Below are 21663 nucleotides of genomic sequence, written 5' to 3'. Positions count from 1 at the left end.
TGGTGGTGTTTTGACCTGTGACCCCTGGCTTGCCCAGGGCGTGACACTATCAGCATTGAAAAAAGGGCTGGGTGCCTCTTTACTACCAAATAGCATTAAGAGCTATAAATAATCTAGCAAAAGAGAGGATATAATTGGTCGAGAAAGGTGAAACTTGATAGACAGAAGTCTTTTTTTTAATCTAAAAATAAAAAAAGCCAAGTAGTACACTTATTAAACATACAGAACAAACTTTCAGTAGGCCGTGGATTCCCTTTTCACACATTAGCCACAAATTGGAGTGTATTCTTTTGTGCAATTAAGTTGCATTTTGCTACAATTTTTCACAACACTGTCAAAACTGTGAATAAACTAAAATTACCAAATTTCCCCAGAAATAAGACCTACCCCGAAAAAAAGCACTAGCAGGCAACCCTTTAAGGATATGTTACTTTTATTTGTGCACATTTCCCCATTGTGTTGCTGTAATCCCTGGAATTTTATAGTCACATACCAGCTAGTTAGTGGAAAATGATGATTCACCTCTTCCCAAGCCCACCTCTCTGCACCGGAGTCAGTGATTGGAACTGTGTGTCTGTGTCAATGAAAAATGAATATTCACCCCCTTGCCCACGCAGAATACCACCCACCCCTTTGCACTGGTGTCCATGATTGGTATGTGTGTTAATGGCAAATGAATATTCACCCTCTTACCACCAATATTACCATTCACCTATGTGCCAGGGTCAGTGATTCAGTCAGAATGCCGTATTACTGCCCAATTTTATCGTATCGCAATCCACGGCTTTCCTCACTTGTGTTTGACAGCTGCAACGAAATACACCCTGACAAGCTCAGATCAGAATATCCTCTGGCCAGTCCAAGGATTACGATGCGATTCTCGAGCAGTAATACGACAATTACTGAAACACTGATGCCAGCACAGAGAGGTGGGTGGGAATATGGGTGAGGTAATGGAGTAAATATTCATTTGCAGTTAACACACTTTCCGATCACTGGCGATGGCACAGAGGGGTAAGCGGGATTATAGTTGGGGGGAGGGGGTGAATATTCATTCTTGATTAACATACATTCCAATCACTGACACCAGCACAGAGGAGTAGGCTGGAGTATGGATGGGAAGAGGGTGAATATTAATTTCCACTAACACACATTCTAATCACAGATGCCAGCACAGAGGGGTGGGTGAGGGAAGGGGGTGAATATTCATTTCCCATTAACAGGCAACCCAATCACTGACGCCAATACAAAATAAGAAACATCCCCTGAAAATAAGCCCTCGTGCATTTTTTGGAGCCAAAAATAATATAAGACCCTGTTTTATTTTGGTAGAAACACAGTATGAATGTAGGTTTTAAATGATCTCTGTAGTAGCACATTTCATTTCTCAAGAGGCTGTGTAGATGAAAATAATAAAGGGGCTACAGAGTATACAGTATACACAGATTCTAAGTGTGAGCTCATTATTTTAGACATTTAAATTGTATAGGCCTCATATACACTACTCACAAAAAGTTAGGGATATCTAACTTTCAGGTGAAATTTATGTAAAACGTAAAAAGTTCACTCTACAATATTTTATCATGAAAGTAGATACATGCAATGGTGATTTCCTCATCTCAAACAATTTATTGAAACAAAAGCCAACAACAGTGGTGGGTATACCCACACCAAAAAATGTCAATAATGTGTCATGTGGCCTTGAACGTCAATTACAGCTTGAAAACAATATTTCATTTGGAGAAAAGGGTCACACATAATAGAGGTGCACATCCAATAGAATAATGAGTAATTTTATTAGATCCATAGAAAACACACACAAAACAACAATATTTCATGCTGCTCACAAATTGAGTTATTGTCTGCTGAGGCATGGCATTCCACTTTTCTTGAAGGGCATTAAGGTTCTGGTGTAGAGTTATATGGCGACTCAGCTGATTCAATAGGGTTTTTTTTTATGGGATTTAGGTTTGGAGAAAATGCAGGCCACTCTATTTGAGACACCCCAGTTTCCAGCAGCTCTAATGATGATGACCTCAATGATGATCTCTAATGATGTGACCTTGATGTACTGAAGCATTGCCATTCATGAAGATGAAATTAGGCCTGTGTTCAAAAATTGAGAAACAGTTCCTCAACCACTACATATGGCAAACCCAGTTGTAAGGGGGATATGATAGAGGAGTAGAAAAATGTTGCTAAACAATGGTGCGCTATCCTAGCCATTCAGCATGTGTTAGTCATTCAAATCAAATAGAAGAAAAGTGGATGCACTTATGATTCATAGTTCATAGTTTTTAAGGTTGAAGGGAGACTCTAAGTCCATCTAGTTCAACCCGTAGCCTAACATGTTGATCCAGAGGAAGGCAAAAAAACCCCAATGTGTCAAATAAGCTACAATGCGGAAAAAAATTCCTTCCTGACTCCACATACGGCAATCAGACTAGTTCCCTGGATCAACACCCTGTCATAAAATCCAATATACATAACTGGTAATATTATATTTTTCAATTAATGCGATCAGGCTCTGCTTAAATTTTACTTGTGAATCCCTCAATACAACATCATACGGCAGAGAGCTCCATAGTCTCACTGCTCGTACAGTAAAGAATCCTCATCTGTGATTATGATTAAACATTCTTTCCTCAAGACGTAGCGGATGCCCCCGTGTTCCAGTCGCAGGCCTAGGTGTAAAGAGATCTTTGGAAAGGTCTCTGTACTGTCCCCTCATATATTTATACATTGTGATTAGATCCCCCTAAGCCTTTGTTTTTCCTAACTAACTAACCCCAAGTTTAATAACCTGTCTTGGTATTGCAGCCCACCCATTCCTCTAATAATCTTGGTCGCTCTTCTATCTACCTGTAAGATTATGCTATTTATAACCTTCTATACTTTTGCTAACAAGAAATGCATCCATTCCTCTCTTAAATTCATTCAGTGAGTTGGCCATCACCACTTCCTCAGGAAGAGAGTTCCAGAGCCTCACTGCTCTTACCGTGAAGAACCCTCTTCTATGCTGATGTAGGAATTTTCTTTCCTCCAATCGAAAAGAATGCCCCCTTGTTCTTGTCATAGTCCTTGGTACAAACAGATCATGGGAGAGATCTCTATATGGCCCTCTGATATATTTGTACATATTTATTAGGTCTCCCCTAAGTCTTCTCTTTTCTAGAGTAAATAGACCTAATTTTGATAACCTTTCCGTGTATTGTAATGCACCCATTCCATTTATTATTTTAGTAGCCCGCCTCTGAACCCTTTCAAGTTCAGTAATGTCTTTCTTCAGCACCGGCGCCCAAAATTGCACACAATACTCCAAGTGTGGTCTGACGAGTGATTTGTACAGAGGGAGAATGATGTTTTCATCTCGTGCCCCCAGACCTCTTCTAATGCATCCCATCACCCTATTTGCTTTGGTGGCTGCTGCCTGACACTGGGCACTCCAATTTAGATTCTTATTCACTAAGATGCCTAAGTCTTTTTCCATGTCTGATTTCCCCAGCAGTTTCCCATTTAGTAAGTAATCGTAGCATCTGTTTCTCCTTCCCATGTGCATAACCTTACACTTATCTGTGTTAAACCTCATTTGCCATTTTTCAGCCCAATTCTCCAATTTACTCAAGTCCATCTGTAGTTGCAAACTGTCCTCCTTTGTGTTAACTACCTTACATAGTTTTGTATCATCTGCAAATACTGATATTTTACTCTGTAAACCATCCACCAGATCATTAATAAATATATTAAATAGTAGGGGGCCCAATACAGACCCCTGTGGCACCCCACTAGTAACCCTGGCCCAATCTGAGTATGCACCATTAATAACCACTCTTTGTTTTCTACCACTAAGCCAGCTACCTACCCATCTACACACATTTTCCCCGAGCCCAAGCTTTCTCATTTTACTTAGCAGTCTTTTATGTGGGACAGTGTCAAATGCTTTACCGAAGTCGAGATAAATGACATCCAATGATTCTCCTCGGTCCATGTGAGAGCTTACATCCTCATAGAAGCTGATCAGGTTAGTTTGACAGGAGCGATCCTTCATAAATCCATGTTGATATGGAGTTAAACAGTTATTAACATTGAGACATTCCATAATAGTATCCCTTAAAAACCCTTCAAACATTTTACCCACAACAGATGTTAAGCTTACCGGCCTATAGTTTCCAGGTTCCCTTTTGCACCCTTTTTTGAATATTGGTACCACATTTGCTACCCGCCAATCCAGTGGAACAGACCCAGTTTCTATAGAGTCTTTAAATAAAAGGAATAGAGGCCTGTCTATCACATTACTTAACTCCCTTAATACCCGAGGGTGAATGCCATCAGGGCCTGGTGATTTGCCAATTTTAATGTTACTAAGTCGGTTCTGCACTTCTTCCTGGGTTAGGCAGATCATACTTAATGGGGCATTTACATGATCACTCTGCATTTCCCCTGGCATATGCTTTTCCTGTGTGAACACAGTTGAGAAAAAAGTATTTAAAACATTTGCTTTTCCCACATCGCTTTCTATGATTTTACCCTCATTATTCTTTAAAGGGCCAACACCATCAATTTTAATCTTTTTTCTGTTTATATAATTAAAGAATAGTTTGGGATTTAGTTTGATCGCTTTAAAAACTTCTCCTTTATTGTGCAGGCCACAGACGCAGCTCATCTGGGCCCACATCTCATCCTCTGCCGGCTGTGTTTTAATATTATAATATTTTAATATTATAACAGAATGAAGGAGAAGTTTTTAAAGCTATGGTGAGTGCCATCCACTTTTTTCTATTTGGTTTTTAGGCCTGTGTTGTTCATGCAGATGCACAATGACTGGGTTAATTACTGTATTTTTCGATTTCTAAGACGCACCAGATTATAAGACGCACCCCAAATTCAGAGTAAAAAAAAAAGTGAAAAAAAAAAATGGGGTCCGTCTTATAATCTTACCGGAGGAGGCAGCAGCGGTGGGTGTCCCAAAAACTATAGGCTATACTGTTGCTGCGGCAGAGCCTGGAACTGTGGCGGCTGGGTCAGCTGTGCTGGGGCTCGGGCTGTGGAGGTGGCGGGTTTCATAAAAATGGCGCCCGGAGTCAGCGCAGATTGAGCTCTTGGCTCAATGGCAAGCCGAGATCTCATCTTCGCAAGTGCACTATTTTCCTTAAGTCCACTGTGGGGAGATCAGTGCGCAGATGAGTGCTTGAGCTGAGAGCTCCATCTGTGCATGCGCCAACTCCGGACGGCATTATTTGAAGTCCTCACTGCTCGCCCTGCAGCACCAGTCCAGCCGCTGGAGACCCCACACAGCCACTCCAGCACCAGCCGCAGGAGGCCCTGGACAGGCGCTCTAGCACCGGCTGCTGCAGACCAAGCACAGCCTCTGCAGACCCCGCACAGCCACCGCAGCATTCCCCTGGCTTTTGCGACCCCTCTCCATCACCCCGGAAAGCTACATTCAGATTATAAGATGCACCCCTCACTTTCCTCCCAACCTTTTGGGAGGAAAAGCGTTTCTTATAATCTGAAAATTACGGTATGTTATTCAAATAGTAGGGTCTTGTCACTGTACCATTCACAGTGTTGGGCAGTTCTGTATTGACTAGATACGCCTGCCCACACTATAACGACACCACTAAAGGCTCATCTGGTGACAACAGTGGCTGATGCATAGCGCTCTCTTTTACGTCTCCAACATTGCTAGTGGCTATCATTTCTGTTCAGCGTGAATTGATTTTCATCAGTGAACACCACTGAGGCCCACTGGTCTCTCGTCTTGTGCCTGGTAGTGTGCTCAGGTACCCTTGAAGGTCATCTAGCACACATACCATGCTGATGTAAATGGTTTTGAATGGTCTGACGTGAGACTTGGGTGTCTTTCCCCTCCCTTAAATGTGCCTGGAGTTGTGTGGCATTCATCATCTGGATCCAAAGGGCATTTTTCACAATGAAGTGGTCATCAGTGTAGAATGTGGCCAAAGGATATCCATTTCTATGCCTTTCTGTGACTCTTCCAGTTTCTCTGTTGCAACCTGCTGATGACACTCTATGATACTCTAAGCCCAGTGGCCATTTCCATGTGAATATCCTGCTTGCAGCCTCACAATGGTGAAGTACTGTTAATCAATTTGTTAGGTGTTGTCTTGGTCTCCTGATGTCAAAATGTGAACAGCATGATGAGGATGACTTATATTATTATTATTATTATAATTGAACCTCAAAATGTATTGGGCGATTCAAGGATCAAACCCCTGTTTTGATTTTGCTATGAAGCTCTTGTTTGAGATTAGCATGTTGTGCTAAAAGTACTGAAACATTGAACAGTTGGACATGGGCATTCAAAAGTTTAGAGAAAGTCACAATAAAGTCACCTGAAAAGGTTAGAGTACAGTAGGATCATTCTGAAATTTTACCTAAAAGCCAACTATTCCTAAATTTTTGTGAATATTATATATGTCTAAAAGCCAACCTCTGGTAGTTTGCAATATATTAGCTGACCGATTCCTCCTACACCCTTCCATCCATTTTGTTACTCTAAAGTATACTTACATTCCAATGCCCAAATCTGCCATTAGGATTATGACTGTATAGACAATACCTCCGAGAAGCCCTGGCATTCCAAAAGTATAGTGAATTCCACAGGTATCATGCACTATTGTGATTACATTCATTGTGTTCTGAAAAATAACAACAACAAAATGTTTGTCAGAATTACAGTATTTTTTATTTATATTGTGTGTTATATTTATGAGATTGTTATGCAAAACATGTTGACATATACTGACATAATGCTGATGATCTCACTATGGAGAACAATAGACATTAATTTATCAGTATAACTATAGTTATAAAATTTGTTAATTGTGCTCAAGGTTTTGCTGTGTAGGTTCTGGCAAAGATCTAGTATTTAAAACTAATATGAAACTACATCCTAACATGCAGTAACTTTTCCCTCGACAATATTCCCAAAATGCCTAGCTGCTAGGTCACTAGAGAGTTATATACTTGTCCATAAGCATTCAAAATTTATTTTCAATGCCATTGAAATAAATCTAGGGATACATACAGTTAGGTCCAGAAATATTTGGACAGTGACACAATTTTCGCGAGTTGGTCTCTGCATGCCACCACATTGGATTTGAAATGAAACCTCTACAACAGAATTCAAGTGCAGATTGTAACGTTTAATTTGAAGGTTTGAACAAAAATATCTGATAGAAATTGTAGGAATTGTACACATTTATTTATAAACACTTCACATTTTAGGAGGTCAAAAGTAGTTGGACAAATAAACCAAACCCAAACAAAATATTTTTATTTTCAATATTTTGTTGCGAATCCTTTGGAGGCAATCACTGCCTTAAGTCTGGAACCCATGGACATCACCAAACGCTGGGTTTCCTCCTTCTTAATGCTTTGCCAGGCCTTTACAGCCGCAGCCTTCAGGTCTTGCTTGTTTGTGGGTCTTTCCGTCTTAAGTCTGGATTTGAGCAAGTGAAATGCATGCTCAATTGGGTTAAGATCTGGTGATTGACTTGGCCATTGCAGAATGTTCCACTTTTTTGCACTCATGAACTCCTGGGTAGCTTTGGCTGTATGCTTGGGGTCATTGTCCATCTGTACTATGAAGCGCCGTCCGATCAACTTTGCGGCATTTGGCTGAATCTGGGCTGAAAGTATATCCCGGTACACTTCAGAATTCATCCGGCTACTCTTGTCTGCTGTTATGTCATCAATAAACACAAGTGACCCAGTGCCATTGAAAGCCATGCATGCCCATGCCATCACGTTGCCTCCACCATGTTTTACAGAGGATGTGGTGTGCCTTGGATCATGTGCCGTTCCCTTTCTTCTCCAAACTTTTTTCTTCCCATCATTCTGGTACAGGTTGATCTTTGTCTCATCTGTCCATAGAATACTTTTCCAGAACTGAGCTGGCTTCATGAGGTGTTTTTCAGCAAATTTAACTCTGGCCTGTCCATTTTTGGAATTGATGAATGGTTTGCATCTAGATGTGAACCCTTTGTATTTACTTTCATGGAGTCTTCTCTTTACTGTTGACTTAGAGACAGATACACCTACTTCACTGAGAGTGTTCTGGACTTCAGTTGATGTTGTGAACGGGTTCTTCTTCACCAAAGAAAGTATGCAGCGATCATCCACCACTGTTGTCATCCGTGGACGCCCAGGCCTTTTTGAGTTCCCAAGCTCACCAGTCAATTCCTTTTTTCTCAGAATGTACCCGACTGTTGATTTTGCTACTCCAAGCATGTCTGCTATCTCTCTGATGGATTTTTTCTTTTTTTTCAGCCTCAGGATGTTCTGCTTCACCTCAATTGAGAGTTCCTTAGACCGCATGTTGTCTGGTCACAGCAACAGCTTCCAAATGCAAAACCACACACCTGTAATCAACCCCAGACCTTTTAACTACTTCATTGATTACAGGTTAACGAGGGAGACACCTTCAGAGTTCATTGCAGCCCATAGAGTCCCTTGTCCAATTACTTTTGGTCCCTTGAAAAAGAGGAGGCTATGCATTACAGAGCTATGATTCCTAAACCCTTTCTCCGATTTGGATGTGAAAACTCTCATATTGCAGCTGGGAGTGTGCACTTTCAGCCCATATTATATATATATAATTGTATTTCTGAACATGTTTTTGTAAACAGCTAAAATAACAAAACTTGTGTCACTGTCCAAATATTTCTGGACCTAACTGTATATATTTCGATGTGTGGCATATTGCATTGACACGCATCTTGAAGGGGTTGTCCACTACTTGGACAACCCCTTCTCATTCCCCTTGTTTGCCCTCATAAAAATAAACAAGCCTATACTCACCTCCAATGCGGCCGCGGTTTCTGTGATGTCTGGAACTGCGTTCCCCCGGGCCCACGTGACATTGTTATGACATGCGAGCCCAACAACCAATCAGCACCCGCTATCTGTCTCAACACATTCAGACATTTGAGTAGGATGTAAGCGCTGCACTGACTTCCTGCTCAAACATCCGAAGGCGGGGAGAAGGAAGTTGAATCTGATTGGTCGTGGGACATAATAATGTCACATGGGCTCCAGGAATGCTGCTTCAGACACCGCTGGAACTGCAGCCGCACCTGAGGTGAGTATAAGCTTATTTATACGGGGGTGAACAAGGGGAATGAGAAGGGGTTGTTCAAGTAGTGGACAACCCCTTTGAGGGTATGGGCACGTGTCAGCATCTCTTGGCAGAAAAAACCCAGTAGCAAAAATGGTAGATTTTGCTGCATTTTCTGTTTTGTGTTGCGTTTGTAATACAGATTTTATCCATCCATTAGTATGAGTGAAAGCTGCAGCAAAAGCACTGCAAGAATTGACATGCTGCAGATTAATTTCTGCACCAAATCTGCAAACCAAAAATACTCTACATGTGCATTACATTTCAGGATTCTCATTGACTTTGCTGGCATCAGGATTCCCTTCAGGTTTTGTGACAAAGCCGCACTGAAAAACGCATAAAAAATGCGATAAAAAAGCAATAAAAACACAATGTGTGGACATAGCAGTAGGCTCTATTCTCATTAGTGTTATTGGCTCCTCAAAAATTATGTTGCAAGTTCAGGTAGACAAAATTGTGTTATTATTGTCCAGTAAAAGGACGGACACCTTTACATAAATCCGATAGAATCAACACAATATGTTGGGCATCACTGGTGTTCGTCATGATGTGGATACACTGTCATCAGCTAATGTCAGAGCAGGACAAGAAAGGAAGAATGCATATCCGAAAAGAGCCTTAAATCAGTTTGCTCTGAAGAATTTAAAATGTGCAACATATGAAATCTTTATTTAAGACATTCTTTCCCCTGTTATCCTTGTAACTATAGGGCAGGTTATCACTTTTTGAGCACCCAAACAAGGTGGGCACAGCTAGATGAAAAGTGGAGTGCAGAGAATGTGCAAACATTATTCAAAAATACAAAGAAGAGGAAATCTAGAAATAAAAGTAAAGTGCACATCCACATATGTTTTAAATGTAACAATACTTCATTACATCACAAGAAAAACAAAAAAGGTAAACAAAGCCAATCATGGGGTGAAGATAATGGTTCACAAAAATCTCCACCAACAAGTAAAATACACATAACCAATATATAAAAGCATAAATGTAATCCTGTATAGAAACTACATAATAGTATCATGCATTCAACAAGTCACAAGAGAGAGATTTGTTCAGGTGACAAAATAATCACTATATACAGTGGGTAAAATAGCTATTGAACACGTCACCAATTTTCTAAGTAGATATATTTTTAAAGGTGCTATTGACATGAATTTCTCTCCAGATGTTGGTAACAACCCATCCAATCCACACAGGCAACTAAATCAAACCGTAGATGTCCATAATTTTTGTTATGTGTAATAATGAGAATACGCAGTATCCTATAGAAACATTGGCACATTTTATGTGGCGCCCTGGACTAGCCAGGTAGTCACAGGTAACACACAAACACCCCCACCCCCACTAGACAGTAACATTAGCCAAACACAAAATCCTTGTTGCCTCCCTCCAGGGTCTGATGTCCACACCAGGTGGGGCGGAGCCAAGCGGTTGGCCCCACCCACCGAGGAGTTCACAGGCCTGGAGGTGGGAAAAGCAGTCAGTTAGAAGTTGGAGGTTGAAGTGAGAGGAGTAAAGTGGAGAGTGTCTGGGTTTGTGGCCCAGGCACTGACAACAAGGTTGGCAGACGGTGGTGGCCGTCTGCAGGAGTGGTGAATCAACGCGGAACCGTAGGACTGGGGCCGGGCGTTGGCCCGCCGGTACCGACCGGGGAGCGAAGTGAATCCAGCACACACAGGCAGGGCCATCGGACCCCGGCTAGGCTTGGAGTCACCGTCAACAGTCAAATCCGAGTGTGACAGGAACCCCAGGGGTTTCTTAACAGCCAAAGACCCGTTAGAAGGCAACCGCCCACACCGTGAGGGTATACAGCTACCGCCTAAGGCTAGAAACCCAAGGGCCAGCGCCTGCGGGCAAACGGGCTCCTCCGGCATCCATACACCGGGGAGCGGACTACCGTTGGGGATCCATCGTAGTCAAACACGTACACAAAGGTGCAGGGAAAGACAGCCGCCATCACCTGTCCGGGGGGAGACACTGCAGCCGGCTGCGGGACCCGTCCATCCAGCCGTTTGGTTTACCAAGGACTTTGTGCATCTCTTACTGAGTACACCCGTGCCATCCGGCACCGCGCCGCGCTGCCCCTGCAACCCTGCACCTCACCAACCCTGCCTCTCCGTCACACCACCGGGCCCCAGGACCACCGACCCCTACCCACGGAGGGGGAAAACAACATCTCAGTTGCTCCCCACCATCGCTCCCGGGATCCCCGTCACCAGCAGCGGTGGTGCCCATCTTCACCACAACCCGTGGGTGGCGTCACGGACTAAATCCCCCAAACCAACCACCCCTTCCACTCATGGGCGAGGAGCGCCGCTCGAGTCCCCGGATCCGGCCCACCGCTCGAGCCACCGAGCAGCAACCGCAGCAGCGCCAGACCCGAGCGTTAGTGAGAGCGCAGCAGCGGCGTACCTCCCCACCCGCGACAACTTGGCGTCACGAACAGGATTGGACCCATCTACTTACCAGTAGAAGTGCGCCTTGTGATCTCCGCCGGCGGCATCCGGCCGAACATTTTGAAGCGCCGCCATCTTTGGCGTGAAAATCTCCCACTCGAGCGTCTTCCCCGAGCAGGGAAGGCGCGAAAGCAAAGCCCCGCACCCAACAAGCGGAAGTGCTGAAGAGAACCAAGGGGGGACGGGTGTGTGTCTGCCTAATGTAGCCGTGGCTATAGAAAGCGGGGACGCCAGGACTCTGCAAGATATTCTGTTCCTGGAGGCCGAGCAAGAAGGATGTCCGTCCCGTCTAGCAGGCCCACGCCCGGAACAGCGGCGTGGGTGGAGGCTCGGGTGGCCCAGTTAAGCCGCAGGCTGCAGACCCGGCTCCAGCTCCTAGTGCAAGAATGGGAGGCTGGAATGGTGGAAGTGGTGATGAACGTGCAGGCCTGCGAGGCGAAAGCAGAGTCGAAGGAGCGGGTGAGTGACCCATGCCCCTGTGTCCCGGAGGGACCAGTCGCTGCGGCCGAGGGGCCCGGTCTGCCGTCTCTCAGCCTGCTGCATTCCCCGCTGCCCGTATTGGTCGGCGCCACCCCGCTGGTCGGCCCACTGCTCCCAAACCCGGCAATAGATGACATCTCTCTCGCCTGCGAAGATCCACCTGCAGGTGCTGCCCACGAACGACAGCTTGCCCGGCCAGCACCGACCCCACTCCCCTGGAGGGTGCCCCAAAGGGAGCCCTCCAGCCCGGAGGCGGCCGTACTCGAAGAGGCCCCGGCAGTCCGCCCGGCCAGTACAGAGGTGGAGGGTAGCCCACCTCAAGCCCGGAAGGTGACGCTGACCGCGCACAAAGTCGGTAACCCCCGTCACACGTACTTACGTCCCGAACGACCTCGCTGTGGGCGGCGAACATCCTTTTCTGAAGGGGGAGGGACATTTGGCGTCACAGCGACGTCACACAGCGTCCGCCCAATAGGGGCGGAGATGAGCGGGACGTAATATCCCGCCCACCTCCTTCCTTATGCATTGCCGACGGCCGCAGGTAAGCTGCAGTTCATCATTCCCGAGGTGTCACACGGAAAGATGTGTGCTGCCTCGGGAACAATGAACAACCGGCACGCAGAAGGACGATCGTTTTTTTGAAAATAAGCGACGTGTCAACGAGCAACGATAAGGTGAGTATTTTTGCTCGTTCACAGTCGCTCGTAGCTGTCACACATTACGATATGTCAAACGATGCCGGATGTGCGTCACTAACGACGTGACCCCGACGACATATCGTTAGATATATCGTAGCGTGTAACGGGCCCTTAAGTTATAATTATTGGGCAAGAGTTGGGGAAAAATTAGTTTGACTCTTTAAAAAAAAAAAAAAAAACAAAGAAATAATAATAATAATTTTACACTTTAGAAAGGGTATCATAAATTAATAGCTTACCTGTAAGTATGTAAAACCAATTGTGGAGACTATTGCAGATATTAACCCTAGCGTCATAGAAATCCATGGATATTGAACCATATAAGCGATAAATCCAGATGAAACCCCTCCTGCCAGTATTGCATTTCGGACAATGGCCTAAAAACAAAGCAAAAGCACAAACTAAAAGAGAGATCACTGATCCTTCTGGGAAGATGCAATTAATGCAACTTTCAAAAATCAATTCTTACGATCATAAGCTAAAGATAGCCATATTGTACGTCAGAGTTCCAACTCCAGCCCTTAAGAGCCACCAACAGATCATGTTTTCAGAATTTACTTAATATTGTCCATCACCTGTGTAATGCTAAGGAAATCCTGAAAACATGATATATTGGTGGCTCTTGAGGACTGGAGTTTGGGGATACTACTGTACTTATTAGGTAAAATGCATCTAAACTTGCAGACTTCGGTAGACTGGCCAATAATTTAAGGTGATGTGAGCAAACTTTGCCCAACAGCAGATGATGGGGAGAGATGTTTTAGCTTAGGAACTGAGATACTACACCACTGAACATTGAAATTGCATTACCAATAAGGCCTGAAACACACATCCGTGAAACACGTGCGTGTTTGGTCCGTTTCCGTGTATACTGGAGACACGGCCAAACGTGCACCAATGTTACTATATCTCAGCGGTTACAATTGCGTTTTTGGTTATGTCCGTGAGTCCGTCTCCGTGATGCGTTTTTTGGTCCGTGTCTCACGCCAGCATGTCCGTTTTCTGCACGCAACACGCATCACGGACCCAATGAAAGTCAATGGGTCTGTGCGCACGTCCAAGTGACACGGACGCATCTCTGTTTGCTCCCTGTACGTTTTGTGCTTTTTTCATGTGATGTCGGTCTTTTTTCTTTTTCTGTTTCGTTCTCTCCCTCAGCCCGTCGGTCGGTCTCTATGTCTGTCGGTCGGTCTCTCTGTCTTATCTGTCCCTCTAGCTGTCTGTCGGTCAGTTCCCCCCCCTCTCTCATACTTACCGTTCCCCGATCTCCGGCGTGGCGCTGCACGGCTGTTATAATAACTCTGGCGGCTTTTACTATTTTGAAAAAGCCGGCCGCCCATTAATCAATCTCGTATTCCCTGCTTTCCCCGCCCACCGGCGCCTGTGTTTGGTTGCAGTCACACACGCCCACCACGCTGAGTGACAGCTGTCTCACTGCACCCAATCACAGCAGCCGGTGGGCGTGTCTATACTGTGCCGTGAAATAAATAAATAAATAAATAATTAAAAAAAACGGCGTGCGGTCCCCCCCATTTTAATACCAGCCAGATAAAGCCATACGGCTGAAGGCTGGTATTCTCAGGATGGGGAGCTCCACGTTATGGGGAGCCCCCCACCCTAACAATATCAGTCAGCAGCCGCCCAGAATTGCCGCATACATTATATGCGACAGTTCTGGGGCTGTACCCGGCTCTTCCCGATTTGCCCTGGTGCGTTGGCAAATCGGGGTAATAAGGAGTTATTGGCAGCCCATAGCTGCCAATAAGTCCTAGATTAATCATGTCAGGCGTCTCCCCGAGATTCCTTCCATGATTAATCTGTAAGTGACAGTAAAAAAACACACACACCCGAAAAATCCTTTATTAGAAATAAAAAACACAAACAAATTCCCTCATTACCAATTTATTAACCCCGACAAACCCTCCATGTCCGGCGTAATCCATGGACTCCAGCGTCGCTTCCAGCTCTGCTGCATGCAGGTGACAGGAGCAGCAGAAGACACCGCCGCTCCGGTCACCTCCACGCAGCTAATGAGATGAGTAGCGCGATCAGCTGCTGTCAGTCAGGTAACTCGCAGCTGATCGCGCTACTCATCTCATTAGCTGCGTGGAGGTGACCGGAGCGGCGGTGTCTTCTGCTGCTCCTGTCACCTGCATGCAGCAGAGCTGGAAGCGACGCTGGAGTCCGTGGATTACGCCGGACATGGAGGGTTTGTCGGAGTTAATAAATTGGTAATGAGGGAATTTGTTTGTGTTTTTTATTTCTAATAAAGGATTTTTCGGGTGTGTGTGTTTTTTTACTGTCACTTACAGATTAATCATGGAAGGAATCTCGGGGAGATGCCTGACATGATTAATCTAGGACTTATTGGCAGCTATGGGCTGCCAATAACTCCTTATTACCCCGATTTGCCAACGCACCAGGGCAAATCGAGAAGAGCCGGGTACAGCCCCAGAACTGTCGCATATAATGTATGCGGCAATTCTGGGCGGCTGCTGACTGATATTGTTAGGGTGGGGGGCTCCCCATAACGTGGAGCTCCCCATCCTAAGAATACCAGCCTTCAGCCGTATGGCTTTATCTGGCTGGTATTAAAATGGGGGGGGACCGCACGCCGTTTTTTTAATTATTTATTTATTTCACTGCACAGTATAGACACGCCCACCGGCTGCTGTGATTGGGTGCAGTGAGACAGCTATCACTCAGCGTGGTGGGCGTGTGTGACTGCAACCAATCACAGGCGCCGGTGGGCGGGGAAAGCAGGGAATACGAGATTGTTTAATGAGCGGCCGGCTTTTTCAAATTAGAAAAAGCCGCCGGAACAGTGTGAACGCCGTGCAGCGCTGGTGATCGGGGAACGGTGAGTATGAGAGAGGGGGGGACACTTCAGTCACTCGGGGGATTAGCGGTCACCGGTGAATCCTTCACAGGTGACCGCTAATCAGTACACGGCACAAAGACAGAGCCGCGGCATGAGAATGAAGTCGGGTGAAGTTCACCCGAGTTCATTCTCATCCCGCTACTCTGTCTTCCGACATGTAGTAACGACATTTTGCATCACACACGTACATTTCACACGGACAACACACACACATGTCAGTTATTTCACTCACGCACACACGGACATTCCACACGCACATACGGCTAGCATACGGGATACACACGCAGGCCACACATACCATAAAAACGGACCTAAAAAACGGAAAACGGACCCGAAAAACGGCCCGTTTTACACGGACGTGGTTTTCACGGATGTGTGGCGGAGCCCTAAGGAAAAGTCATGGAATTATAGACATCACAGGATTAATAGACATTGTTAATTATAAGCAAATGATAAAACAAGGTAACAACATTTTCAAAACATCTCAATATATTCAGCATAGAGTATGAGTGCCACACTGAGAAATACACTTACCATATTTTTCAGTTTATACTACGCACCAGATTATAAGACGCACGCCAAATTTAGAAAAAATAAAGGTTACGAAAATGGGTCATGTCTTATAATCTGGTGTTGTCTTATCGGGGCGATGCTGCGGGCGGTGTGGCGGGTATCCCAGATCCTCGCTGAGGGCGCTGTGAGGTAGGCAACATCCAGAAACTGTCAGCGGTGTGGGCTTCAATGAAATGGCCCCCGGAGTCGGCGAGATTGAGCTATTGGATCAATGGCATGTCGAGATCTCATCTTTGCACGCACCACTTCTGGGTACCATTTTCCTTAAGTCTGCTGCTTGGAGATCAATGGGCCGGAGGCAGCATGTGCGCAGATGAGATCTTGAGCTGAGAGCTCCATATGCGCACATGCCAACTCCAGGTGCCATTATTTGAAGCCAGCACCTCCAACATTTTCAGGATGGCCCCTGCCTCACCACCAGTAGCACAGCAGCTCGCAGCACAACGCCCGCCACCCAGCACAGCACCCACAGCCCCAGCACAGCACTCGCAGCCCACAACATTGCCCCAGCCTTCTGCTACCCCTCTGCACCACCTCCCAGTAAGCTACATTTGGATTGTAAGACGCACCCCTCATTTTCCTCCCAAATTTTTGGGAGGAAAAGTGCATTTTATAATCCAAATAATACAGTTCATGTCTTGGCATGCTATCAATGACATTAGTAATGGTTGCTTGAGGATTGTTCTGCTATGCTTAATGCACTTCATGGGCTCACAAGTCATCAAGCTCTGCTGCTGCAAGCTCTATTTGTAGTTGCCAGTCAATGATGTCTCCAATTTGCTCGATGATAGAAAAGTTTGGAGGAGGCGCTAAAGGCCATGGTAGTGCACAGTAGCATCGGCTGATATTTTGGCTCTTCATAGGAGATTATGATTTGTCCCGTCCCATATACCATGATACTGTGGTATTAGTATGCAATGTGTCCACCCATATCCTGTCCACTGCCATTAACTTGAGAACGGCGGCAGCTATAGGCATAGAAGTGGTGTCTAGGTATAGTAAAGTAGCCATGTGTACGCAATGAAGCCACCTATAGCGCCACCTGGTGGAAAACAACGGAGTTAGCATTTTTATCTCAAAAACGGAACAAGATAGAGAAAAAAAGTGAATTACAAAGTTGTAGGGCATCATCAATTTAATACGAATCGACATCTTGCATACAGAAATGCTATGATAGGAAACCCATGACCACCCAAAACATTGAATGCTGGTTACGCATATGGCGCTCATTTAACTTTGATGCTCAAAGTGGCCACCGTCAGCTGCAATGCACATCTGGACTCTGAACAGCATACTGTATCTTGCTGCACGTTGTGCAATATGGTAGGTGACACGTTTGCACAAGCATCTGTGATACGTCTTCGTAGGTCCTGCATTGTTGGTAGAGGGGTCACATACACCTGCTGTTTGATGTAACCTCACAGAAAGAAGTCCAATGGGGTTAGGTCAGTTGAGCGTGGAGGCCACTCCACGCAGCCACCATACCCAATGACATGTAGGAAGGTCTCCATGAGGTATCGCTTCACGTCCACAGCCTTGTGAGTTTTACACATTCATAGCATTTCTGTATGCAAGTTGTCAATTCGTATTGAATTGATGATGCCCTACAACTTTGTAATTTATTTTTTTTTCTCTATCTCGTTCCGTTTTCAAAATAGAAATTCTAACTCCGTTGTTTTCCACCAGGTGGCGCTATAGGTGGTTTCATTGCGTAGTGCATGGCTACTTTACTATACCTAGACACCACTTCTATGCTTATAGCTGCCGCCGTTCTGAAGTTAATGGCGGTGGACAGGATATGGGTGGACACACTGTATAGTACAAGTGATGGAGATGATTGTAAACTGCAGCCCATGACCACATCTGATTTTTTGGCTCTTCCTGTCATTCGGCGGACTGGAACATCAGTGGTATGCAAATTGTGATTTGGAGCATCCTGGTACTGCAGTCCCCTTATCCAGCTTCTTGATTTTAACAATGATGGCAAAGGGAGCCGTTGGTGTAATGCTGCCACCAGGGGGAGCCAGAGCTCTGTAGCATAATACACTACACAGAGCAATGAGAATCAGGAAGTGAATTCACAGCGTTCTCATGCATTACCTCAAAGCACAGCTGAGAAGCAAAGCTGCAGAGCATGCAAGGAATAGTCAGGCAGGCTGGGTCAAACACCGTACGGGCAGAAGCACGACCGGAGGAACGAGCAAAAGCGGAGTCAAAGTCAGGCCAAGGTCAGTACCGGAGGAAGCAACCGAGTGGGGAAATAGGAGAGGGGACAGAGGACAGGAGGGACGACAAGGGGATGGAACACAGACAAGGGCACGGGGGCACAGGAACAGACATATCAGGATATCACTCACAGGACCAGCAATCACAGGCAAAGCAGTGCTAAGCTTATAGCCGGCACTGGTTCACTGGAAATGCCAGCTTTTAAGGCATCCAGGGTCTGGAAGTGAGGCTCGAGAGAAGGCTCCGCCCCCTAGCCATGTGGACAGGGAGGCGAACCATGACAGTAACCCCTCCTCAAGGGGGGGCCACCGGACCCCCAGGCTTCCCAGGATACTTCCGGTGGAAAGCCGCAATTAACCGATCGGCCCGAACGGATCGAGCCAGCACCCATGACCTGTCCTCCGGACCGTAACCCTTCCAATGGATCAGATACTGGAGGGAACGACAAACCCAACGAGAATCAATAATACGCTGGATCTCGTACTCCTCCTCACCGTCCGCAAATCGATGGCACAGTCATATGGGCGAAGAGGCGGCAAAACCTCGGCCTCTGATTCCGAGAATACGTCTCCGTAGTCCCTCAGGTATTCCGGAAGACCCTCAGGACTTACGGAGAACACAGGTACCGATTGTAAACATCTTTTATGACAAGCAGGACTCCATTTGACTATGGTACGACACTCCCAATCAATAACAGGATTATGTAACATCAACCATGGATACCCCAACACTAATCCAGCAGGGAGATTGGCCATTACAAAACAAGAAATAGTTTCAGAATGCAGAGACCCGATCACAAGAGTACATTTTTCAGTAGCAAACCGAATGAGGTTTTAAGGCAGCGGTGTTTTATCAATTGCCAGGAGTTGAATGGGTCCTTCTAACCTCACTGTCCCTAACTCTAATCTTTGGACCAACTCAGAGTCAATGAAGTTCATAGCGGACCCACAGTCAACAAAGGCAGTAGCAGACCAGACCGACTCCTTGACCCGGAGGTCAACATTCAGAAGTATCTTATTGGAGGAGAGGAAAGGTACCTGATAGTCTGGGCAACCTCCTCGACCGTTACTCAGACTTAGAAGTTTCCCGACGACTGTTTAGCGGAGGGGCAAGCCGGGCAGTCTTTCCTCCAGTGTCCATGGTGTCCACAATAGAAGCACAGCTTGAGATCCCGGCGTCTTCTCCTCTCCTTCTCATCCGGACTGATGGCTCCAACTTCCATGTGTTCCGTAGCCGGCAAAGAAGGTGCCCTGGGTAGAGGGGACGGAATGTCACGCATGGTGCCCCTTCTTTCCCGTAATCTGCGGTCCATATGAACTGCCTCCGTCATCGCATCATCCAAGGTGCTGGGAGGTGGGTGCAGAGCCAAAGCGCCTTTCAGTGAGTCCGAAAGACCTCTCCGGAATTGGCACCTAAGTGCAGAATCATTCCATCGTACCTCAGTGGACCACTGCCGAAACTCAGAACAATATAGCTCAGCAGTGTGATTTCCCTGAGTGAGACACATGATCCTGTCCTCAGCCACTCGTACACGGTCTGGTTCGTCGTATACCACCCCGAGGGAATCAAAGAAGAGGTCAACCGAATGCCGTTCCGGGGCCGAAGGGGGTAGGGAAAACGCCCAGGTCTGGGGACCCCCTCTAAGTAACGACATGATGATCCCCACCCGCTGTGTCTCATTCCCCGAGGACCGAGGCCGGAGAGTGAAAAGGAGCCTGCAACTCTCCCTAAATGTCCGAAATAGGTTTTTCTCCCCCGAGAATTTATCGGTGAGCATCACCGTGGGTTCGGGGGAGGTCAGTTGGACATCCATGGGACTATGCTGTCCTACGATTTGTGAGGTAGCTGCCACTGAGGTGGCCCTTGCAGAAGCGGAGACCTCACTCTGCAGCATATTGTGTGAAGCTACCAGGGTGCGATGCTCTGCAGCCAAATCCTGCACCAGCTGCGTAAGGTTGGCTACTTGCTCGCACAAGGTACTGAGTGGATTCATTACAGTTTTTTATGCTGTAAAGTTGGATCCCACTACCAAGAAATAAATTTCTTTTTTTTTTTTTTTTTTTACCCTATGGGAGATAAAGCCTATAGTGGCCGGCTATACTGTAATGCTGCCACCAGGGGGAGCCAGAGCTCTGTAGCATAATACACTACACAGAGCAATGAGAACCAGGAAGTGAATTCACAGCGTTCTCATGCATTACCTCAAAGCACAGCTGAGAAGCAGAGCTGCAGAGCATGCAAGGAATAGTCAGGCAGGCTGGGTCAAACACCGTACGGGCAGAAGCACGACCGGAAGAACGAGCTAAAGCGGAGTCAAAGTCAGGCCAAGGTCAGTACCGGAGGAAGCAACCGAGTGGGGAAATAGGAGAGGGGACAGAAGACAGGAGGGACGACCAGGGGATGGAACACAGACAAGGGCAGGGGGGCACAGGAACAGACAGATCAGGATATCACTCACAGGACCAGCAATCACAGGCAAAGCAGTGCTAAGCTTCTAGCCGGCACTGGTTCACTGGAAATGACAGCTTTTAAGGCATCCAGGGTCTGGAAGTGAGGCTCGAGAGAAGGCCCCTAGTCATGTGGACAGGGAGGCGAACCATGACAGTTGGTTCCCTGATTCAGCATTCAATGTGTGCTTCTGAGTCTCAGTGCAACATGTGTGATGATATCGCTAGATCATGCCTGCTGCACGGAGCCTCAGTAAACGCAGCAAAGAGCTGAGCATTAGAGAATGGGTAGTATGTTGTTGTTTATTTCCATGGTCACTCAGTACCTGTTGGAGAAAACTGTGAGCAGTATGATATTTTGTTTCTGGTTGTGGAAACATCAGACTGAGTGGGGAACTGTTGGGGATTATACTGTATGTGGGGAGTTGTAGGGGATCATACTGTGTGGGTGAGGTGTGGGGGCATCAGACTATGTGTGGCAGGTTGTGGGGATATCATATTGTGAGCTGATAACTGTGGGGGCATTTTCCTTTTTTTGGGGGGGAGGGCTATGAGAGCATCATAGTTTATAAGAACAAAGTATAACAAAATACAAAAAAACTGACCAGTACCTACAAGAAGAATAAAGCAAGTGTGAACAAGTGCAAGCTGCCATGGCTACACAACATATAAACAGAGAAATACAGCCCCACTCTGTAGTCCAGTCAAAATACGGGTAGACCCGGAACAAATTCCAAAAAAGCATTTTATCATTTTT

The 21663-nt window shown here is 46.1% G+C and overlaps 1 protein-coding gene across 2 annotated transcripts in view; it reads right to left on the bottom strand.

The window, feature by feature from the left end:
- LOC142291507 (RH-like protein) overlaps positions 1-21663 on the bottom strand; it is a 97551-nt gene that overhangs the window by 9177 nt on the left and 66711 nt on the right. For both annotated transcript variants that reach the window (XM_075336077.1, XM_075336076.1), the window contains exons 6-7: positions 13019-13156; positions 6535-6662 (exon numbers count right to left, since the gene is read on the bottom strand). In XM_075336077.1, the coding sequence (XP_075192192.1) occupies positions 6535-6662; positions 13019-13156 (266 nt within the window). The remainder of the gene's footprint in view (positions 1-6534; positions 6663-13018; positions 13157-21663) is intronic.

This window comes from Anomaloglossus baeobatrachus, chromosome 2 (assembly GCF_048569485.1).
Source record: "Anomaloglossus baeobatrachus isolate aAnoBae1 chromosome 2, aAnoBae1.hap1, whole genome shotgun sequence".
Lineage (NCBI taxonomy): Eukaryota > Metazoa > Chordata > Amphibia > Anura > Aromobatidae > Anomaloglossus > Anomaloglossus baeobatrachus.
The sequence above is the reverse complement of the archived record's forward strand: the minus strand, read 5'-3'. Positions and strand labels throughout refer to the sequence as shown.